The sequence below is a fragment of the Centropristis striata genome, chromosome 20, assembly GCF_030273125.1.
Source record: "Centropristis striata isolate RG_2023a ecotype Rhode Island chromosome 20, C.striata_1.0, whole genome shotgun sequence".
NCBI lineage: Eukaryota > Metazoa > Chordata > Actinopteri > Perciformes > Serranidae > Centropristis > Centropristis striata.
This window is the reverse complement of record NC_081536.1, coordinates 354453-378343: the sequence shown is the minus strand read 5'-3', so window position 1 is coordinate 378343 and position 23891 is coordinate 354453. Positions and strand designations below refer to the sequence as shown.

The following is a 23891-nucleotide window of genomic DNA, read 5'->3' as shown; positions in this document are numbered from 1 at the left end:
GAGCCTCATGAGGCTCTTCAGGCTTGGTGGAGGCCTAAATCTGCACTTTTTATTGTAAAAATGTGAAGCTTATAAATGCTATTTATATATATTTTTTAAAAACACGTGTCAGCTGTTGATCATAGCTTACGAAAGTCTAAGCGTGACCTCAAAACTAGACTTGAAGTTGGCATAACTTAAAGTTTCCCTAGCTAGGATATCTTTTGATTCAAATCTCCTGAGATATTTTTCGCTGCATTCGGACAAAAACATAGTAATAAATGCTCATTATGACCCATTAGTAATGTTGGTAGGCTAATTTAGACTCTTGTAATGTTCAAAATAAGGTTCGCAGCTTCTTTTCTGAAATGTTTTCTCTTTATTGGCTCTTTTGTTAGTAAAGGTTGCCGACCCCTGGTCTACCATATACTGTACAGTATATTTCTGTTAACTTTTCTTCATTTATTGGATCATCCTGTGAGCTAAAACCTTCCAATCTGTGTTACGGGTCCACTAGGCCTGGCTGAGCCCGCCACCAGTCTGGAGTGATAAAGTGATACAGGTTGGGGTTTAAAGGGGTTTGAGGTCTGGGATGCAGCGTGAGGGCGATGGAGGATCTGGAATACTTACATACATCCCATAGACGGTATTTTGGAGGTCATAGTTCAAGCCGGCTAGCTCGGCTGCATATGCATACTCGTTGAGGGAGTCCTTGAGGAGCTCCAGGTATAAATATGCCATGTTACAATGCAATGGGTCCACATACGCAAACGGGCTGTAGAGGAAACGGCAGTGGTTAAAAATAATAATAATAATAATTTAAACAGAGCACAGGAACAAGGGGGAGAGATCTTTAGTCTCTACATGTTCTCACAGTAGCAGCTGAAGGTAACTGGATTAGATTATTAGAGGCTAATGGGAACATTTGGTGTCTTCTTACACCTTTTAGAACCTGTGAACCAAATAATTACAGTCCTACACAGAAGGATTTTAAAGTTACAGACTATTGGCTAAACCAAGCTACTCAGCCCAGTTTATGTAGTGGTTACTTCTAGAGCAGGGGTCTCAAACTCGCCAATCGTGGCCCTCGTGACGATATTTTGTGGCCCCCACCTTGATATGAAAGTTTAATGTGAGTTTTATATGGATGGCACTTTACCGTGTTGTGTGTGGAAGGTCCCTTTAATTACCTTCTGGTCATTTTGTGTGTCTTTTTTTGTAAATTTTGTGTCTTTTTTTTAGTAATTGTGTGTCTTTTTTTGGTCATTTTGTGTCTTTTTTTAATAATTTTGTGTCTTTTTTTAAAATAATTGTGTCTTTTTTCTGTCATTTTGTGTCCTTTTTTAAGTAATTTAGTTTTTTTCTGTCATTTTGTGTCCTTATTTAAGTAATTTAGTTTTTTTTTGTCATTTTGTGTCCTTTTTTAAGTAATTTTGTGTCTTTTTCTAGTCATTTTGATACTGCCTCCAGCAGGTAATTTGAGTTTGAGACCCCTGTTCATTTGATCTTTCTATTTAAGATAAAATAAATAAAAAACCCTTAAAAAATCTTCTTTTAACTCCTAAAGCCATGAAATGTGGTGGGGCAGATGTAACAGTGTTCAATAGATCCAAATGATTGAAGACAAACATTTTTTTTTTCTTGTCTGGCCTTCAACAGAAAGGAAATTATGTTAAATGGGTGGTTTTGGGGCGCTGGTCAGGCCACCTCAAGTATATAAAAATAGACATTTGATTATTTTTCTGCTAAAATTTAAGTGTGCCATGGAAGTTGTGCCAAATGTCAAGGATTCATATATATACAGAATCAGATATATGGCAAGTATCATCAGCAAATGTTGCAATGTTGACTTTCAGGGATGCCAAAACGGGGACATGGACTCATTCCAAGGACCATAAATATTATATGTGTTAAAAGGAGATTCAACACTTTCTTTTTTAATTAGTGGTGTGAAAATATTGAACATAATTTAGTTTTTGGTCCCCAATAACATATACACACAGCTTGAAGAAAATGTAAACAAAACTGTCCATGATTTCACACCATTACCAATTAAAAGCTGATTAACTGGGTCTCGTACCTAAAGATCCAGTTTAACTACGACAGTTGACAGTTAGTTACGCACCTGAAGAACTCAAAGTTGAGGCAGGCTTTGGGCAGGAAGAACTTATCATCCTGCTTGAACCACACCTTGCTCATAGCAGTGTCCTGGAGGAAATGAACACATACAGCAGTTCTTATTTTCATATTCACGTCTCTTCTCTGCAACAACAAACCTGTTTGCAGTCCTTGGACATGGAAATGCACACTTGAGCATTTCAGAAGTGCACATTTACATAATCACATTAATTAAACAAAGTCACTTTGATATCAACAGATGACAATAAAGTCTGTTAGCAATAAAAGAGAAAGCTATTAACAACCTTGTACATATTCCTACTGCATCCTCTAAAGAAAAGCCACTGAGCCTCAGTTCCTCTGATCACTGAGACAAGATGGCAACACCAGCTACAAACGCTTCATGTCTCAATCAGAATACCTTATTAGCATATGAAAGCATGAGGTTTTTTACAATATGTATTAAAGCGAGGAGTCTCCAGTGTAGTCAGGTAATGGAGAGCGACAGCAGAAACACTTGCCTTGATTAAAGTGGGGACAGTGGGAGAGTCCTTCTCCAGAGGATAGATCTCAAAGTTGGTGGGGATGAACTCGTTCTTCATCGGCAGCTTGAACTTCCCGTTGAGGTCTGCACTCGCCCATTTCTGAAACACAGGCGCGTTAGAAACAAGCAGCGTCTTATCCAACTGAAGGAGTTATACACTCAGTACAAAGCAGGAAAAAAGACTAGATTAGAACTATTAGGCGTGTTTCCATTAGGTACTCTTCCCTTAGTGAGCCGCTATAGAGAAGATCCACCCAACTTCACTGGAAGTAGCTGAGAAAGAAAGTAGCTGTCTTGATTTTGCGCATGTGTGATTCATTAGCAGACTGGACGCTGAGGGGTTAACATCTCCTGCTCTGACTGCAGCTGGGAGAGACTGCTGCGGGAGGACTGGGCCGCTTGTGAGTGCTTTGGGACGGCGCCTGCTACTCGTTAAGAAGAGTAGGAACGAGTCTCCAAAAGGCTCCAATGTCTGACCTCCTGCACCACCACACCCCCTCCAGAGCTCTACGGTCAGCTGACCAGCTGCTGTTGGAGGTGCCCAGGTCCAGACTAAAAACAAGGGGCGACAGGGCCTTCTCAGTAGCAGCCCCCAGACTCTGGAACTGCCTCCCCCTCCACATCCGTGCAGCGCAGTCCCTAAATGTTTTTAAGTCTCACTTAAAAACCCACCTCTTTTCTCTTGCCTACAATTAAAGTTTTTTGTTGTTTTGTTTGTATTGTTTTGTTTTGCTTTGTTTTGTTTTAGTCTCTTTTTACCTTTGTCAATTCTGTATTTTATTGCACTTTTTGCACTTTTATGTGAAGCACTTTGGTGCGGCTCAGCCGTCTGTAAATGCGCTATATAAATAAATTTGACTTGACTTGACCAGAAAAAGGTTGATAGATTTGTCGTTAGTGGCTTTTTGGAAAAAGAGTCTCTAGAGGGTCTGAATAGTCGCTGAATATAAGGCGTATTTCCATTAGGTACTCTTCCCTCCAGTGAGCCGCTATGGGTGTGACTTGGGAGAAAGGATCCACCCAACTTCACCGGTTAGCGGCTCAGAAAGCACCTGCTTCAGGTAAGTACTTTTCTGAGCAGCAATTTCGCGCATCTGTGATTCCTTTTCAGACTGGTGCAGACTGGACTCTGAGGGGTTAACATCCCCTGCTCTGACTGCAGCTGGGAGAGACTGCTGCAGGAGGACTGGGCCGCTTGTGAGTGCTTTGGGACGGCGCCTGCTACTCGTTAAGTAGGAACGAGTCTCCAAAAGGCTCCAATAACACCAGAAGTCGCTGGATTTGTCGCTAGTCGCCTTTCTGAAAAAGAGTCTCTAGAGCAGCTGTTCTCAACCTTGGGGTCGGGACCCCAATTGGGGTCGTGAGATGATTTCTGGGGGTCGCCAAATCATTTTGGAAGTCAGCTCTGTCTCCACTGTGTTAAAGTGTTAAAGTGTTCATGTGTTTTAGTCTTTTTGGTCATTTAATGTCTTTTTTTTGGTCATTATGTGTGTGTCTTTTTTGTCATTTTGTGTCTTTTTTGGTCATTTTGTGTCTTTTTTTGATCATTTTGTGGTCAATTTGTGCCTTTTTAGGTCATTTTGTTTCCATTTTTGAGTAATTTTGAGTCATTTTTTGTCTTTTTTTTAATCTTTTGATCTGAACTGTGCGTGTGAGATTGTGTTCAGTGAGTGGGGGTCTTGGACAACATGCATGTTAAATTGGGGGTCGCGACTCAAAAAGGTTGAGAACTCCTGGTCTAGAGGGTCTGAAAAGTCGCTGAATACAGAGACAAAGTCAATAAGTTGGCAACACTGCTTGCTGTATCGGTCTGTTGTCACATTAGAATCCTTTGGTTAGCCGCTACTAAAGTACCTGTATGTGAACAGAGGCTGAGGGGAACTAACTAGTGGGCGGAGCCAAAACTACTGAGTGTAAACAGGCCTAATGAGTGCAGTAGTTCACCTCCAGGGATTCTTCAGAGATGGCCTCCTGCTTGTACTGCGTGCCGTACCACTCTTCTGTCTTGTCTGTTTGTCCCTCAAATGACTTGGACACCACTGCAACTCTGAGAAGAGAAAAAAGTAAGCCAGGTCACGTTACATGGATATAAAACCTGTTGGCGCTGATCAGATACTCTTCATTTGTAACCACGGCACTAGATGAGCCTGAGTGCTTTTAGTCTTGTATTTGGATCATGTGTGAGGTGGAGGGGATCCATAGATCTCCAACTGATGAGATATCTTTAGAGCTCCTCTACGCCCCTCAGTGTGACAGTAGCTTCCTGCTTGTTAAAGAACAACGAGGACTGGACGTAAAAACAAACAGTGTGCATCATCAACTAGTGTGATTAGAATCCTAAGCAGTTTTATGATGCGACCTGATTCGCCGTAGCTTCACTAACGGCTGCTGGAGAGAGAGTGATACATGGAGAGAGAGAGTGATACATGGGGAAACACCGTGATGAATCCAGAGCAGCTCTGGCAGACCCCCAGGGTTAAATAGCCACTTTAGTAAAGGAATAGACTGGCATCAAACTGTTGGGGTCAGCCAATGAGGCCATGCAATCTCCTCTGTAAGCATTAAGGGATGGACTAGTTACAAGTCTGCACTTTGCTTGACACAAGCAGCATCCAGTAAAATGAATTAGAGGTAAAGGATTCTTTACACAAGTCTCAAAGTCATCAGCACAGAAGTTACCACAGTGGGTTTTTCTTTAGGATTTTTTCAGCAGCAGGGTTAAAGGGTTATTTGTCCCCTGGATGATGTGTGCGTTTAAATATCAATCAGCAATTTAGGGTTACGCATAAGTATAGAAAATGACATTAGACTGCAAAACAAGCTTTAGAAGCAGGGTTTCCCACAGGATTATCTGACTATGATGGGGGACCTGACCAAGAGAAAGATTTTGCCCTAAAAGCCTAAATTTGGTGCCTCTCGCCAAGCTACGTTTTATACAAACATAATTAAATGCATATTTTAATTAACATCTGATCTTACTATTTAAGATAAAACAAATAAGTTCTGTAAAATATTGTCATTTTCTCCCCCTTGTATGATGATCAAAAACAAGTTATTTGAGGAAAACCTGCAATACTGAATGATGAAATTAATTCATTGCAAAGACATAGAACATAAAAACTTAGCCGGGTCACTTTAGAGCATGTTGGGCATCAAAGGGTTAAGTTCTGAAAAAGTTAACTTTGGCTGCCAGCTACAGTATCAAGCTGCTTCAACACAAAATACTTTATAATAACACGGGGGCATGTACATCAAATTAGTCAGAAAAGATTTGATATTGGCCAAACTGTTTATGTAAAATCCCATGAAGACGGCAGCGTTTCCATCCAGAGAGCATAAAGTCAGTAATGTATTCCTGATCACGTCTCCGTCTGATCACTAACTGACCCTCTGAGGCTGAAGATAATCAGATCTGGGAGATGTCTGGCTTTTCTTCTCAAGGCACAAAATTGAAAAGCTGTTTCATCCAAATATCAAAGTAGACCAACAGCACTTTGTCACAGCAGGCAGCGACAAAAATAATCATTATCTGAATGCATTATCCTCTATATTATTATTATTATCAGAGTATTAACTCCACAGACACCAGTTATACAGAAACAGCAGACGCTCGGAGCTGTTTAACATTACTACATGTAAAGGGCTTGCAATGCATTTCTGTAGCAATAAAGCAGAAGGAGATGGTCATTTTCTGATTTTGTACACAAAATATTATTCACTTCAGCTACTCTGATGCTGCAACTGAGTTTGGTGGAGTAACAGTAACATAATATAACTGTGACACAACTTTAAGTTAACTGATGACAAACAATTAAAACAAATATCACATTTGTTTTGTAGCTGAAAGTCTGCAGTGGTAATAAACATTACATGTTATAACTCTGTTTGACATTAACCCTCTGGGGTCTGATCCTATTTTTGCTGTTTTTTAATACTTTTGATTTTGCCCTAAAATGTTTACTATGCCTATATTTGGTATCCGTTTTTTCTTCACCTATATAATCTGCCATCAGCTCATAACAGAGAGTGATGTCATCACCAGAGAGTGACGTCATCACCAGAGAGTGACATCATCACCAGAGAGTGACATCATCAACTGACCTGACGTGTTCTGGTCTCAGCTTGTCCAGCACCATCTCGATCAGATCCGGCCTGAAGTCCTCCAGCAGGTACTCTGCTGCTAGAACCTCCTCCAGAGGGTAGTACTGGAACAGAGACCACAGAGAGACAGCAGGTTAGAGCTGCATCACCTGGAGAACACTGGTTTAAACCAGGGGGCTCAAACTCGCGGCCCGCGGGCCAATTGTGGCCCTCGAGACGATATTTTGTGGCCCCCACCTTGATATGAAAGTTTAATGTGAGTTTTATATGAATGGCACTTTACCGTGTTGTGTGTGGAAGGTCCCTTTAATTACTTTTTTTGGTAATTGTCTTATAGATAAATAATTTTGTGTCTTTTATTAAATTTGTAAAATTAGTGAAATTTGACATTTTCACTGTATTCCAGCAAATTTCACCATTTTCCCTATTGTAGGCCGTTTCTCGTAATTTTGCCAGTTATATTATGGAGCTTTGTAACTACCAGGGCTGGGATGTGATGGGGTTTGTGTGTAATGTACTAAAAAGCCCAAAGAGGGCATATAAAGGGTTAAAACGCTCATATTCATGTTGAGTAGAACTGAATCAATAGTTTATAGCTGAGGCCGGCCTGCACACTGTTACCTAAAGCAAGGCTGAAATGTATTTATGTTCTGTGTCAAACACACACAGACTCTAATGTGCAGCAGAACTCTGATGAGTGAAGTCAATGGGCTCTGCTGCAGCAGGAGGCAGGAAGTAGATATTATAATATTCTGCTGGTCTGTTGACTCTATTGAGAGAATTCAGGTTTAGCAGAGCGAGCAGCCTGATGACGGCAGCAGCTGCATCGTGTCTCCGTGGAAACAACCTTTCAGACGCTGTGGGGACCTACGTGTACGAGGCCGGCCACTTTAGAGGTGTAGCCGCGGGGACGCTCCTTGTCCTTGAACCTGAACGCCACTTTGTTCAGATCCTACAAAGAGAGAAACAGAGATGGTGGATTAACAGGTGAATTCACACAAAAACAGTAAAAACTGTTAAAAATGATTTGCTGTAAACACTTAAAACTGTAAAAACTGCTATTAAATCACAATACATCAATATTGTTTTCAGATTTTTTTTTTTATAAATCTATTTAATTCAATTGGCTTTATTGGCATGACGTAACAATGTATATATTGCCAAAGCAAGCATCAGAAAAAAAGATAAGGAAAGAAATATTTACAATAAATTATTATAATTCTGTTATTCATTTTAAAAATTCTTTAACAACTTCAGACTTGTTTAAAACACCAAACATTAAATCATTTTCAGAATGTGAACCCTTTTTATGCCAGTTTATTTGTTTAAATTTGTCCATAACTTCTTCCAAAAAACAACATAAAATGATTTTTTTCCGATTTTTTTAATAAATCTCTTTAAAAAAAAAAATGTAGAGGTAGATTCTGAACTGCACACAATTTAATCTCCATGTTATTCTAATCCTATAAGAAATATAATTTTGGTTAAAAAAAAAAAAAACAGACTTTTGTACTATAGATTAATAATGATTATCCGGCTCCGTTGAGCTGATATGAAGGTATAAATAGCCGTCAGGTTTTAGATCCATCAGTCTGTCAGAGTCTGAGCTGCTCCATTAGTTTCTGCTCTAACAGAGAATAAGTAGGTCAGTTTGTCTGAATAACAGCATTAATTACCTTGCACTCCTCAAACACCCAGGCCTGGGGACCCTCGGTCCGCAGCTTCTGGATGTACTGGAACATGTGGAAGATGATGTCCTCCACGTGCACTGCAGACACACATCATACATTTATATCAAATATATATAATATAATAATATGGAAATGTTGAATTAATTATGAGAAAAAAGTCGGACATAATTGGTAGGCTGTTCTACTTTAAAGTCCTTAAACTTATGATAATGTGATGCTAACTGGTCAAAAGATTTAGTATCTCCTTGTTTGTGAAACCATCTTAAAGTAAATTTATACAAAATGATCCATGGCACTCATTTTAACAACTCCTCCTCTGATTTAAATATTTAAGACTTTATTCTCGTAATAGTTGAATATTTGACGATATTCTCGTAATTAAATATTTTCAACTTTATTCTTGTGATTAATTAAATATTTTTGACTTTACTCTCGTAATTAAAAATATTTGACTTTATTCTCTTAATTAAATATTTTCAACTTTATTCTCATAATTAAATATTTTCAACTTTATTCTCATAATTAAATATTTTCAACTTTATTCTCTTAATTATTTTCAACTTTATTCTCATAATTAAATATTTTTGACTTTATTCTCATAATTAAATATTTGACTTTATTCTCTTAATTAAATATTTTCAACTTTATTCTCATAATTAAATATTTTTGACTTTATTCTCATAATTAAATATTTTTGACTTTATTCTCGTAATGAAATATTTGACTTTATTCTCGTAATTAAATATTTGACTTTATTCTCGTAATTAAATATTTTCAACTTTATTCTCATAATTAAATATTTTCGACTTTATTCTCGTAAATAATTAAATATTTTCAACTTCATTCTCATAATTAAATGTTTGACTTTATTCTCGTAATTATTAGATATTTTCTACTTTATTCTTATAATTAAATCTTTGACTTTATTCTTGTAATTATTTCAATATTTTCCACTATTCTATTAATGAAATATTTTCTACTTTATTCTCGTAATGAATTAAATATTGTACGCTGTATTCTCATTATTATTCGATATTTTAAACTTTATTCTCGTAATTAATTCAATATTTATGACTTTTGTCTTGTAATTGTTATTTTAGTTTTTTTTATAAATGTGGCCCAAATACTCAGTTATCTATATACAACATGCTCCAATGAAAAGTAGATTTATTTAAATGTGACCACAGCAGAGAATAATAACTGATAACCTGATAAATATGAAGCTGTTTACTCACAGAGCCCCTCCTCCGTCAGGTCCACGTTGATGATGAAGAACATGAATCCCCTGGCTCCTTCCTTCTGTCCTCCAACCAGCGTGTTCACCCAGCCTGCAAATAACAAACATGGTCAGGAAAAAACTTTGACCAATTCAAATATGCAGATCACAAATGTTAGACGGAGGCTACTGGAAGAAGAAGCTCCCGTAACGGGAAAACACCAGAATAAGAACAAGAACATCTTGAATACTAAAAACATCTACTACATGAAGTTTTTATTAATTTGTGTTTGCTACAAGCAAAGCTACTGATTGCTTTAACATGGAAAAACATTAGTAAAACAAGTATTTTACAGTGGTTTAAAGGAATTAGCTTCATGTTTACCCCTAGAAATAATTACATATAGCTTCAGAATAAACAAGAGGTGTCAAAGATTATGGGGACGATTTATATATTATATTAAGAACAACGATTTCATGCTCATTTAATGAACACACCTGGAGCAGAATAATTATAATCTCTACATATTTACATTTATGTCAATTTGCTCTACACTCATTTACTCTTTCGAATGGATCCTCAATGACTCATGTTACTAACCCTCTGTAGTCTCTAAAGCTCCAAATAATCAGACTTGTTGCCTCCATCAGAGTATAAAACAAAGCAGCGTGGAGCCCTACTGTACATTTACCTCTAAAGTTCTGGCTGTAAACTCCATGAGGCCAGTTTCAGTTTGATGATGATATACCAAGTAAAACTGGAGACAAGCTCAAATAGATTTAGTATCAAATGATAGAACTGGATGGAACCCTCTGATATGGTAGATTTGACACCTTTGGTCACATTTGACACATTTACAATTCTTTATTGAGCATGATAGTGTTTAGAAAGTAAAAAAAAAAAAGATTCAAAATCACATTTTATGTTGGACTAAAGGACTAAAAAATACAAAATGACCCAAAAAAAAAGACACAAAAATGACTAAAAAAAAGGAACAAAAAGACACAAAACGACAAAAAAAAGATACAAAATTACCACAAAAAAAGACACAATTACCAAAAAAAGAGAAAATTACTTACAAAGAGACAAAATGATTAAAAAATACACAAAATTACCAACATTGTTGGTTCGAAATGTTGATCCAGTAAGTCAGAATTAAAAAAATCAATTATTATCAGGTCATATAGGTGACCAACATGGTATTTAAACATATTTTAAGTGGAGTATACAGGCAGGATGGAAAGGATTTAGAAATGGACTAAATAGTCCAAAACTCCATAGAGTTAAATAATGTTTTTTGTTTTGTTTGTTTTTTCTTTGGCACCATGTTCATGTACATTTGCTTGTTTTGTATTTGTCTTGTAACACCAAAACAAAATATAAATAAATATATTGTTGGAAAAAAGATCAATTGAATAATCAAAATGTTAAATGTTCTGATTTTTGTTATCTAAAGAAGCTACAAGAGGTTTTAAGTTGTCACAGTTTCATACAGTTGCCTCTAATATCATCTACATACACTAATGTGACCGTTCCTGAGAGTTCTGAGCTTTTTCCCCAGAGTGTATAGAACTTTAATCACATGTGTAATCATTCTGGATCAGTTCTTTATGTCCTACCTTTAGATTTGAGCTCTGATAACAGACTCCCGGGTCCCTCGTGGCCGATCAGGTGTCCCAGATAGTGTCCCGGGTTAGACTTGTAGTACTTCTGGAGGTCCGGGATGGGGAACGTCACATACAGGTTCCTGATGTCTTTAATAGGAACCACTTTGTAGAATTGCTGTGATGGAAGAACAGAAAATAGATTACTGAGGAAAAGTCTTACATGCTATATTTTAGATGTTGTTGAGTGAAAACTGGAAGATGTTTTCAAAATTCAAACGTCTTTTCAGACAACAAACAGCCAGTTAACATGAAAAACTTGGTAAATAATAATACTAATAATATTAAAAATGCTAACACTGTGTCATTAAATACAGAGTATGGTGCATATGAGAGTAAAGTGTGAGAAGCTCTTTATTATTATTATTATTATTAAAGGACTTACTTTGAGGTGTTCTAGCTGGAAGGGGTGTTCAGGGAACTCTGGGATCGGGACGTTCTTGTTCTCAACTTCTCCAAACAGTTTCACCACCATGGAGGTTAAATCATCTAGTGATTCTGGAGGTAAAGAGGAAAACAGCCTTTGAGTCTCTGCAGGTTTCAACAAGTCAAATTTAAGACTTTTAAGATCATAATGAAAACAATTTAAGACCCATTTCATGTGTAATTGTATGTTATGTTATTATAGGCCCTTTTGTCTCCCGTTTCCTTTCTTGATAATTAAAATGATGCTTTCACTATTTGTTTTTTTCCCAGATCATAACAGAAAACACGTTTTAATCTACAAATATTCTGTGTAAAACAGGAGTCTCAAACTCAAATTACCTAAGGGCCGCTGGAGGCTTCAACATGACCAAAAAGACACAAAATGACCAAGAAAAGACCCAAAATTACAAAAAAAAAAAAGTCAAATAACCCAAAAAAAAGACACAAAATAACTAAAAAAAAGACACAAAATGACAGAAAAAAAACTAAATTACTTAAAGAAACAAAATGACCAAAAAAAGACACAGAATTACCAAAAAGACAGAAAATATAGACAAAATTATTTTAAAAAGTAATTAAAGGGACCTTCCACAAACTCACATTAAACTCATATCAAGGTGGGTTGGCCCGTGAGTTCGAGACCCCTGGTGTAAATCATGAATAAGTAAATATGGGGAAAAGAAAAAAGGACTTAAAAACTCCCTAACAGCAATAAATAATCACCAGTCATACTGAGACGTTGGTGTAATTAATGTAATAAGCATAATAAAACTTAATCCACCTGTGAGAAACCATTAAAGGCTTTTATTATTATTATATTTCTTAACATTGCTACCTCAGCTCTGACTCACTGAGACGTTTGTTAAACTGTCTTTCAACACAAAGATTGATTTAAAATCCTGCAAAACAACAAGACAGTGTTGTTGTTGTTGTTGTTGTTGAGACCACAAAGGGAAGCAGAGGTGTTCAAAGTTTATCACAATTACAGAGGATTACAAAGCCGAAGCCAATGGGAAGGTATTTTAAGAAAAAAAACTTAAATCACATGCAGCATGTGAGCTAAATGGATTATAAAGACAAACTAAGGAAGAGAAGTGTAGTTTATGGTTTAATAACTCACCTTTAACAAACAATAACCAGCTTTATGGAGAAGCTGCTCTCTGGACAATGGGCTTAATGTGTTTTGAGCAATTACACAAGACACAGCATTAAGTTTTATGGCTGCAAAATGACTTGACAATTTAACTTGAATTATAATTATAGGTCATGAACAGCAAGTCATAGATGAGTTGCATGGTTTGTTCCTCTTTGTTGCCTTGAGAAACCTTCAGAACGGGACGCTTCACCTGTTGCATCAGAGCTGTTAGAGTCCATGAAACCACCTGAACATTAACTTCTTCATGACATGAAGACATTAAAATGAAGCAACATCGAGTCTCTCCATCAGCTTCCAAATAAAGTTCTGGCTTTAAACTTCATACCAGATTTTTTTGATGATATTCTGCCAAGTAAAACTGGAGATATTGTCAAATATATTTAGTGTAAAATATTGAACTAGATATTATCCTCATTTTAACTGTTATATGTTATGCAACCTGTGTTCATATTTGGAACATTTAAAATTCTGTGTCTTGAAACATAATTTTCAAGATCACATTTTATGTTTCCTTAGTTTTTTGGGGGGGGTTCAAAATTTTGATCAAGTAAGTCAAAGTTAAAAATTAATAATCAGGACAAAAAGGTGAGGTAACGCTGAAAAAACTGATACCAACATGGCATGGTGAAGATTTTTAACAGATTTTTTAACGGACATAATTTCAGAGTGTTAAATCTGAGGGAGCTGTGTAATAATGAACTCTTACCTCTCCCTAACACACAGAGTCCCATCAGGTTGGAGGAGTAATATGTAGAGTGGAACTTCAGGAGCTCCTGGCGCACGTCGATGCCGTCTTTAGAGGGACGCGTCTCAAGAGTCAACTTGTTCCCTAAAAACAGAAATAATACGTTATTAGTGAATATTTGTTTTGGTTAAAATGATGCCACAACTTCTCCAAGACAGAGATAATTGTGATTGTGAACAACAGATCCAGTTCCTTCAGGTTGATTGTCTCCCAACTGCAATTATCAATTCAGTTTGATTAAATAATTTCATGTATAGACATTAACCCTCTATGGCAGGGATGGGCAACTGGAGGCCCGGGGGCCACATACGGCCCTCACCCTCATTTGAAGTGGCCCTCAGTACAACTACATGCATTAGAGCATGAAATCTTAAAAGTGCAGTGTAAAAATGCACAAAATGACTTCTTGTAATTAATGTTGCTCTGCTGTTCTTGCACTGAAAAAAAAAAAGAATTCACAGTAAGTGGTTATTTTTTATTTGCTTCAAACCTTTTGTATTCCTATTTATACTGTTCAACATGCATTAGAGCATGAAATATGTTAAGTTTCTGCACTGTAAACATATTTAAAATGTCAGTTTCATCATATCTGGTTAGTGCTGCTCCTATATGTGGCCCTGTGGTAGTGAACATGATAAACTGAGGCCCTGCAGCGTTTAAGCTGCCCATCCCTAAAGTTAATAAAAACTAAAACATCAAATTGAAAGTCTGATGATAAGTCTGTGAGCAATAAAATTCAAATAAAACTTCTCCTAATGTATTTATAGCTTGTTTGTTCCTTTTTACACCTATTATATAACAGAGAACCTTGGTGTTTCAGGAACCCTTACAGCATGTTGTTGCCCTGAGGCAGAAAAACTAAAATCTGGTGGGGGGCAGGACTTTTTTTATGACTGATATATTATTATTAGGAACCCAAAAGCTCCTAGTCTAGGGTAAAATATATTTTACCTCCTAAAATAAAGATGCATGCCATAGAGCAGCTATTCTCAACCTTGGGGTCGGGACCCCAATTGGGGTCGCGAGATGATTTCTGGGGGTCGCCAAATCATTTTGGAAGTCAGCTCTGTCTCCACTGTGTTAAAGTGTTCATGTGTTAATGTGTTTTAGTCTTTTTGGTCACTTAATGTCTTTTTTTGTGTCTTTTTAGGTCATTTTATGTCTTTTTTTGATCATTTTGTGGTCAATTTGTGTCTTTTTTGGTCATTTTGTTTCCTTTTTTTGGTCAATTTGTGTCTTTTTTTAGTAATTTTGTGTCTTTTTTTTGGTCCTTTTGTGTCTTTTTTGGTCAATTTGTGTCTTTTTTGGTCATTTTGTGTCTTTTTTGGTCATTTTTGGGTGATCTGAACTGTGTGTGTGAGATTGTGTTCAGTGAGCGGGGGTCAGGGACAACATGCATGTTAAATTGGGGGTCGCGACTCAAAAAGGTTGAGAACTACTGACTTAGAGGGTTAAACAGGTAGAACATGATAACTGCACAGGGTGAAAAAAAACAATCATTGTTCCTCTTTTTAAAATACAAAGAACGCAGCCATAGTAATCTGTCAGCATGGTCGCCTTGATAATTGCATGAATCACCATCATAAAACTGTGTTAGTCATTCAAACTGATAACATAATGACTCTGACCCAGAGAAAGCAGCCTGTCACATACAGCCTCCATCTGCCAGTCAAACACATTTAAAATGTTTAGAAACAGACAGAAAACAAGCAGAAACCAGGCGACGCTGTGAGAAGTGAGAGGACAGACTCTCAGTCTGTCTGATCCTCTTCCTCCTAACTGGAGTAAAGATGATATAATTGTAGACTGCCATCAGGTGGCTATTCTGAGCCTGGAGCTGGTCCAAGTCCACGTCACTCTGATCTGAGATTCACTGAGAGGAAACTCCTTCACGCTATGAGGACGCTTCCATCTCACCCTCACATGTCTGTTAGTGAATCTTAATGTTACAGTGGGAGACATAAAGACTCTTACAGTTTATGTTAACACACTATTTTTTGCACACGTTACAGGTTTAATCTGTGATATGTGCTTTAGAACACCGTGTCCTTTTGTGAAGCAAACATGAATAAAGTGGTGTACCGATGCTGCAAAATACCTATAAACTATTCACTGTGATGTGGCTATTATTAACCCTTAAGAACCCACAGTGACAAACACTTTAAATCTTCTACAATCTCCCATATTCAGCTTTATGGAAGCTCTTGGATGTTTGCTATGAGCTGCACCATGTTGATGAGAATCACCCAGCTGGTTGAACTAAATACGACCCAAACCACGAGGAAAGACCCACAAACAGGCTACTGCAGGAGCCTCACATCCACTAGGAACTGATACAGTTCCTACAGAAGATACAGGCAGAGCAACAAGAAACATCTAGAAACAAGAAGACGCAGGCGGAGCGCTCTTCATTTCAGATTATAGGCTATAGACTATTCACTTTATATGTTTTTTTTAGGGCCGGGACTTTAACGCGTTAATTAAGATTAATTAATTACACAAAAATTAACGTGTTAAAAAAAATTGAAGCATTTTAATTACACTTATTTTTGCGTGGCGGAACGTTTCTCCCTGGATGAGTTTCAGGAGGAGCGATTATACTGGAGCACCAACTAGCGTTGATGAGTTGAGACAACAACAAACCACAGTGAACATGAAGGAAGAAGCTGATGAGACCTTTGGTTGGCCCCGTGGATGATGGGACATTTAGTTACTAAAAACCAACGGATGGAAGCGTCCATAAGAGCATGGTTGTGTTGCTAGGCAACAAGGAATTCACATATCACCATAGCAGCACATCCAGCCTCAAGTATCACCTCAATGCTAAACATATAGCAGCTAGCGGCTAGCGTGCTAGCTAGCGTGGATTGTGTTTTACTTCATAAACCAAAGTATTCTAGTTTACAGAAGGTCTACCTACCTATAGGCTACCTGGATTTATCAAATGTACTATATTTATAAACATGCTATTGCTACACTTAATGGCAAACATGTCACTGGTCTGTTGGACTTGAACCAAAATAAACAATATTTTTGTTGCTTCAGCTTATGTATTCAGTCATTATTCAGTGGTATACTAAAAATACATGTGAAAAAAAAATACTTCTCACTGTTCTCAGGTCAAATATTTATATGCGATTAAAATGCGATTAATTTCGATTAATTAATTACAAAGCTTCTTATTAGATAATTTTTTATTTTTTTTTATATATAAATCGAGTCCCGGCCCTAGTTTTTTTCCATTGAAAATGCAGTTGTCTATAGTCAGATTGAAGAGAAATACAGTAAGAATTTCAAGCATTTACAAGCACTTCATCCAAAACCCTTGAAGCACTTTTCAAACTTTGAAATTCAACATTAAAATTCAAGCATTTTCAAGGATTTCAAGCATCCGTACGAACCCTGATATCTATATCTAAATATATATTTTAGATATCTATTTCTAAATATCGAGTGTTTCAAGACAGCAAGGAAGACAGCAATAAGCAGAATGAAGAATTATGATCATGTTAGGAGTTTCAGTAGATGATTGTGTACCTGTTCCAAACTTGCTGAAGGGGTGGTTGGGGTTTCCGGTGGCCTTCTCCAGCTGGAAGAGCCTCCAGGCGTCGTTCATCAGGTTCTTCTCGTGCTCAGAGTCCACCGCGTTCACCTCCCGGTCCTTACAGCTCTCATCAAACAGCGGGCACAGGAAGAACTGGGCAAACCTACCGGGGACGCACAGAGGGAACGTTAAACACATTAGTTCAGGGTCTGTATTGTAGTAATCGACTTTCACATGCCTGCTGCCCCCGCGACCCGGCCCCGGGTAAGCGGACGCGAATGGATGGATGAATTATACAGATGCATCTGTGCATTATACTGTATATTCATATTTATTCTGCACTGGAATTCTATTCTACTCCTTAATACATACTCCTTCTTTAGACACTTTATATTTTTATTGTATTTTTATATTTTATTGCTTGAAGTATGCCTAGGTTGTTCTTTTTATTTAATTGTGTTGTTATTGTCTCTGTGTGTAATGCTGCTGCTACACTGTCATTTCCCAGCTTGGGATAAATAAAGTATATCTATCTATCTATCTATCTATCTATCTATCTATCTATCTCAATAAATTAGAATATGATGGAAAAGTCCATTTCCAGTTGTGAAAGTCAAACAGCCCCAATCAAGAATTATTGAGTCATATAGATCAACATACTTTTCAGAGGCCAACATTTCCATATTTAACATACTTTTTAAAATTGGTGTTTTGTAATATTCAAATTTTTTGAGACACTGAATGTTAGCTCTTCATTAAATGTAAGCCATACTCATTATAATTAGAAGGAATTAAATAAATTAAGACGTGAAATGTTTCATTCTGTGTGTAATGGATCTATATAATGTGTTATTTCCACTTTTTTGAATTGAATTACTGCCATAAATAAACTCTATGATATTCAGGTTTATTGAGATGCAGCTATATTACTTAAGGCTGTATATTGTTTTAAACACGGTTTATTTAATTTTCTCTTCCAGCAGTATGCTGAAGCTGCTCTGGTTAAATGTGAGGACCACTAGTTGAACTGAAGCAGGACGTGATGACGATACATTTGCATGCCTGCAAAGTGGAACAACTGCCAAACAAATGAGGAAGAACAGGACACTCGACATGTGAATGTTTTTAAGATACATTCCTGGTCAGATTTTGCTGCAGATTTGCAGATTCATGCACGAGATGCAATATTGCATCAGGTCATCTGACAAAAAGCAGCTGGTTGATCCATAAAGACAATCACATGATGAACAGCAGCAGCACAACCGCAACCTGTTCTAGTTTTATTTATTTTCTGCACATTCTTCATTTAATTTGCACTATGTGATATATAGTTAAATGTCTTTTTATATTAGATTGTTTATTTTTTATCTTTATCTTAAAAGGGAAATTATTTTGTGTGCAATTTTTGTGGTCGGCTGTAACAAAGAAAGTTCCCCGCTGTGGGATTAATAAAGTCTAATCTAATCTATCTAATGACCCTTGGGACTAAAATGGGTTTATAGCATGAGGGTTAACCTCTGGAAGGTCCACAAAAAAATCATGCCATTTGATTACAAGTTACCCAAATGTAAATATAGTCATTGTGATCATTATAGCATTAACATAATGACACACATGATCCCCTCGGTGTTCAAAGAGGCAACATCATCAATATTTCACCTCCTCTGACTGTCCTTTCCTTTCCTACTGCAGCCAGATGGCCTTCACTACTCACTGCTGCAGGGGAACAATTAGCCTAGCACACATTAACATGCTAGCTCCACTATCATTCATTTATAAGTTGGTAAGCCGATCCCAACAGGTTCATGCTGACAGGTGAGCAGAGACCACAGCGAGGACGTCGTCTCATCCTGCTAGCGTTAGCGTTAGCGGGGGACGGGAACTCTGCTGACGGCTACTAAAGAGAGCTGGTAACCAAAGAGGGACAGACTCCAACCTGGCAGCCCACCTGGGTTAACACCTGGACTCCCCAGGGAAACACTGGAGACTGATACATAAACAAGCACTCGGGCTGAAAGATGATATCTATAACTCGGTCAAGGTGTTTGCAGCCTTACGGCCCACACACAGCAAATAAATATAAAAAAACTAACGACTGCACCAAAAAAACTGCATGTGAACAAACTGTAAAGACTACAGCGACCTTTTTTTTTTTTGTTTGTTTTGTTTTGTTTAGTTTAGTCTCTTTTTACCTTTGTCAATTCTGTATTTTATTGCACTTTTTGCACTTTTATGTGAAGCACTTTGGTGCAGCTCAGCCGTCTGTAAATGCACTATATAAATAAATTTGACTTTGACCGAGCATGCATGAGAGAAAATAACTCTCCACACCAGCAGGTAGTGAAAGTCTTTACACTATCAGCTTTGATATAAACAAGGTTCATACACTTTGAGTGGTCCAAATTAAAGCACTTTTCAAGGACTTTCAAGGTAAATGTTCAGTCTTTTCCAGTTTCTTCACCTGTTGTAAACTGCATGTTTTAGATGAGTTCTTACAGACTAAAAGGGGAGATTTCACTGAACCAAACCAACAGAGATGGTGTTACACTGTTAGGAGGAACGCTCTTCATTTCAGATAGATACTCATTATTTTACATTAACATGTGATTATCTATAGTCTATAGATGGATATAGGCAGATTAAAAGAGAAATACAGGAAGAATTTCAAGCATTTACAAGCACTTTATCCAAAATCCTTGAAGCACTTTTTAAACCTTGAAAATACAACATTTAAATTCAAGCATTTTCAAGGATTTCAAGCAGCCGTATGAACCCTGAGGTAGCGATAGTCTTTCCACTGACTTCAGCTTTAATCTAAAGTCTCTCAGAAGGTTTTCTCTCCCTGACGTGCTCCACCAACAGTTCAACAAGCTCAATCAGACAGAAAACTGTCAACAAACACCAACAGTGCATCACACACTACAAATACTAGCGCCACAGATTCTCCCAAGTGGCCTGAAATTGGCCGACCATGTGTTAAAAAGAGACTTTTGAGCTTTATACTCATGTATGTAAAAGTTGAATGAATTCTTATTTAACTAGGTGTCTTGTAGTTCTCTGGTTTGGCAATTATGACTATGATCTGGTCATATGAAGGGACCAAAGTCCAAACAAATGTCTACAGCCGAGCACACCCAGAGAAAAAAAAACTAATAAAATAAAACCTACTGCCGGACACGCCTTAGATGTACAACAGATATGAGAGTAATTAGTTTTGGTGCATGGCTAAATGAATCCATTACCTATCTAGAGCTCCTTCCAGGTGCTCGTGGGAAACGTCGAAGTAGTAGTTGGTGTGCTCTCCGCTGGTGAAGGCGTTGGAGCTGCCGGCGTGCTCGCTGAGGAACTGGCTGTACTCGTTCTCTTTGGGGTACTTCTTGGTTCCCAGGAACAACATGTGCTCGCAGAAGTGTGCCAGGCCCGAGATGTTCCCCGGGTCCGATAACGAACCTGGGGATTCAAGAAGAATCGCCACGGATCATCAGTTAATCAAACTGTAGCTCAGAGGATTTAAGTTCACAGATACAACATCTGGACTTCTCAGTGTTTCAGACTGAAGAAGAAAGCAAACAGCGGGAATAATCCATTAGTGGCTCATTTAATGTAGACAGAAATAATAATACAAGTTGTTTTTAACACAATATTTCTCATGAACACATAGAAACAGTATTTTGTGGCTCAGCACCATGGCAGAGATCCCTGGCATATTATCACACACTGACTAATTGCAGGTTACTGTGGCACGGGGACATTCCCTCACTTTCACTTTCACACCAACTCAAAGTAACAAAGTTCACATATAAATGTCATTCTTGTATAATAAATCATTCCTCTTGCAGTTACTGTAACCAAGCCAACAAATCAGTTTAATTATTACCATCATCTTGCCAACCATCCTACCAACTGATCTTCTTTCTTTGACTTCTTAAGTGTCCTTGTTCTATTCTGTGTTTTTTTCTATTGTTGTTTTTATTTATGCTACCTCAGTATTTCATTCTATTGAATTTTATTGTACTTGAATACCGGACTGCTGCGACAACCGAATTTCCCTTCGGGGATGAATAAAGTAATCTATCTATCTATCTATCTATCTATCTATCTATCTAATTCCTTCCTCTTGCAGTTACTGTAACCAACCCAACAAATCACAACATGTTCAGAGATTTTTTTCTGGTCAAAGATTTTATCTGTTAATGGGATACCAAGCTGGTAGACAAAGATACTCTGTAATACTGTGTTTCCAGTTTATTCATGGCAACATGAATACTGGATAACAAACCTTTTGCTCTTTTGCTTCCCAGTGAGGAGGACCCACCTGGCAAGACAATATTAATGAAAAACCTTTTTTACCTATTTGGACGTCCAGAGCAGCTGAAGATTTGTCTGTGGTCGGGTCACTGATGAGGATGGCCTTCAGGCCGTTGGTGAACTCCAGACCTCTGTAAACTCTTTTGTCCTCCGGAGAGCGAATGATGTCACTTACCACCCTCTTCACAGCCGGGTCGGTCATTTTGGGTGGTAAGGTAGACGCCAGCCTGCAGCGGAGGGAATAACTTTAGTTTATTAGTCAGCCAGAGGAATCTGTCCTGTTCATATTCATATTCTGATTTAACCAGACATTAAGCCTTGACAGAGTTTAGTACCAAGGCCACTCCATTATTTTCTCTTTAGGTTAGGCATGCTTTGGGGACAAAAGTCATATGTGACAATTTGTTTAAGAAAAGATGGACAGATACTGTGTGTATATATATAAATATATACTAAATCTCAGCCACAACTTACAAAATAACCACTGAGGTGACCTTCAGGAGTATTAAAGATGCCATAGCTGGGCCAATTGGACTTTCATTCAGACTCTACAGCAATTAAATGCACCTGGTGAAAAGGACAGCTGTTGATGAATTCATGGCTGATGTAGACCACATTTACTTTATTTATTAAAATGATACTTCATCATCTGGCATTTAACTCACACAGCGTTAGAATAAATATCTCTGGAATACAACCATGTTTAGAACTTAAAGAGTTTATATTCCTACTTTACTTACTTATATTCCTACTTTGCTAATATATATATATATATATATATATATATATATATATATATATATATATATATATTTGCACTGCTGTACAGTTAGATCTGCATTTTTAAAAATATAATCCATACCTGTATATGGGTCAGTGACAAATAAGGGTTGGCAAGAAGTCAAATGGTGTAACCACAAAAAAATGCTAAATATGAAATACTTCATTCAGCTACATTGTATTTAAGTGGATTTATACATATTACTTAATTTAAAAAAAAAAACATCAAATGAATTTTTTTTTTTAGTATTCCTACATTTACACATTTTGTCAATATTGAGCAGAACATATTATAAATACAAACATTTTTACCATAAGTTTTGACAAATTATGTAAAAATGTGTTATATACCATAATGTTGCAATCTAAACATGGATTATATTTTTTCTCATTTTAGTTCATATTTATTTCTCTGTATATAATCAGATTTTATGGGGAAAATATATACTGGTTACACCAACTGACACTGGTTTAGATCACGTCATTGACCCATATACTGCATTTTTCATATAATTCACACCTATATATATATATATATATATATATATATATATATATATATATTGCAGTATGATTCATTAATTACTGCTTCAGCACTTCTGGTTAGATGTTTTCTGCATTTCGTTGCTTTGTACTTGTGACATGTGCAATGACAATAAAACTGAATCTAATCTAACTTGCTAGAGGACAAATAATAACAATAATCCCAATAATTATAATTCAATAATCCCCTCACAGAAAGCAAACTAGCCTTAGCTAGCTAGATTAGCACTGTTAGCTTCAGAAAAGAAGTGCGCTAGCATACAAGTACCAACTGGATTAGCGGTCTAATATAATTATATGCTTTCCTTTAATCCCCTGCTATTGTATAAATGTATTATAATGGATGTTTTATCCAGAAGCTCCAGGCTCAAAGGCTTGTTTTAGCTGCTAGCCTGAGTAGCACCATGCTAACAGTTTCAGCCTAGTTTGGGATCTTAACTTGGCTCAACAAACCGGCATTAGTTCGCTAGCTGTTTCATTTATTTAGTAATAAAAAGTTCAGACACTAGCCTGCCAACTCTTACCTAATCTCCTGGGTAAAACAGAAAGTGCTGCCTGCTGTCTGGAGCTGTCTGGTGAACTGGGCCGTGCGGTTAATGCTCTTAAACATACTTTGCTCCCGTGGAAAACAAACCTGGGCTTTTTACAGCGCCATATTGGAATAGGGAGGAGCAATCGAGCACAGAGCAGGGTGGACATGAACACGGCATCTTATCGATTCTGTGATTAATTCACCGAGTAATGCTTGTGATAGCGACAAAGGTTATTGATTAAACAGCTAAAGTTGGAGTGACGGACACTAGAGTAAGTTTATGACATATTTCTGAGATTCTGTTGTGTCATTGGTTCTGTTATCGATTAGGTAGCCTGCGGGTGGATTTCCGTTTACGGTCAGCGTCATAAATCGTCATTTAATTTTTTTTGCCCTACGCATTCAGCTGAAGATGAGAGAAATTAACACGATTGTTGCAAAATTAACAAATAAATATATCTAAAATACTACACGATATGTAGAAAAAAGTGGAAGTGAACTTGTGATTTAGATATATTATTAATAGTAACGTTTGAGATGCAT

The 23891-nt window shown here is 37.2% G+C and overlaps 1 protein-coding gene across 3 annotated transcripts in view; it reads right to left on the bottom strand.

The window, feature by feature from the left end:
• Positions 1-23603, bottom strand: part of ide (insulin-degrading enzyme) — a 56372-nt gene extending 32769 nt beyond the window's left edge. The window contains exons 1-16 of one of the 3 annotated variants that reach the window (XM_059358881.1): positions 23341-23376; positions 21968-22060; positions 21536-21720; positions 20428-20635; positions 17179-17348; positions 13603-13725; positions 11700-11812; positions 11270-11432; positions 9669-9761; positions 8419-8510; positions 7614-7694; positions 6743-6846; positions 4586-4688; positions 2619-2741; positions 2105-2187; positions 610-754 (exon numbers count right to left, since the gene is read on the bottom strand). In XM_059358881.1, coding sequence (XP_059214864.1) covers positions 610-754; positions 2105-2187; positions 2619-2741; positions 4586-4688; positions 6743-6846; positions 7614-7694; positions 8419-8510; positions 9669-9761; positions 11270-11432; positions 11700-11812; positions 13603-13725; positions 17179-17348; positions 20428-20635; positions 21536-21720; positions 21968-22011 — 1830 coding nt within the window. In that variant the 5' untranslated portion in view covers positions 22012-22060; positions 23341-23376. Of the gene's footprint in view, positions 1-609; positions 755-2104; positions 2188-2618; positions 2742-4585; positions 4689-6742; positions 6847-7613; positions 7695-8418; positions 8511-9668; positions 9762-11269; positions 11433-11699; positions 11813-13602; positions 13726-17178; positions 17349-20427; positions 20636-21535; positions 21721-21967; positions 22061-23340 lie in introns of all 3 variants that reach the window. The other 2 variants (XM_059358880.1, XM_059358882.1) reach the window with 2 other exon arrangements.
• Between the last annotated feature and the right edge of the window lie 288 nt (positions 23604-23891).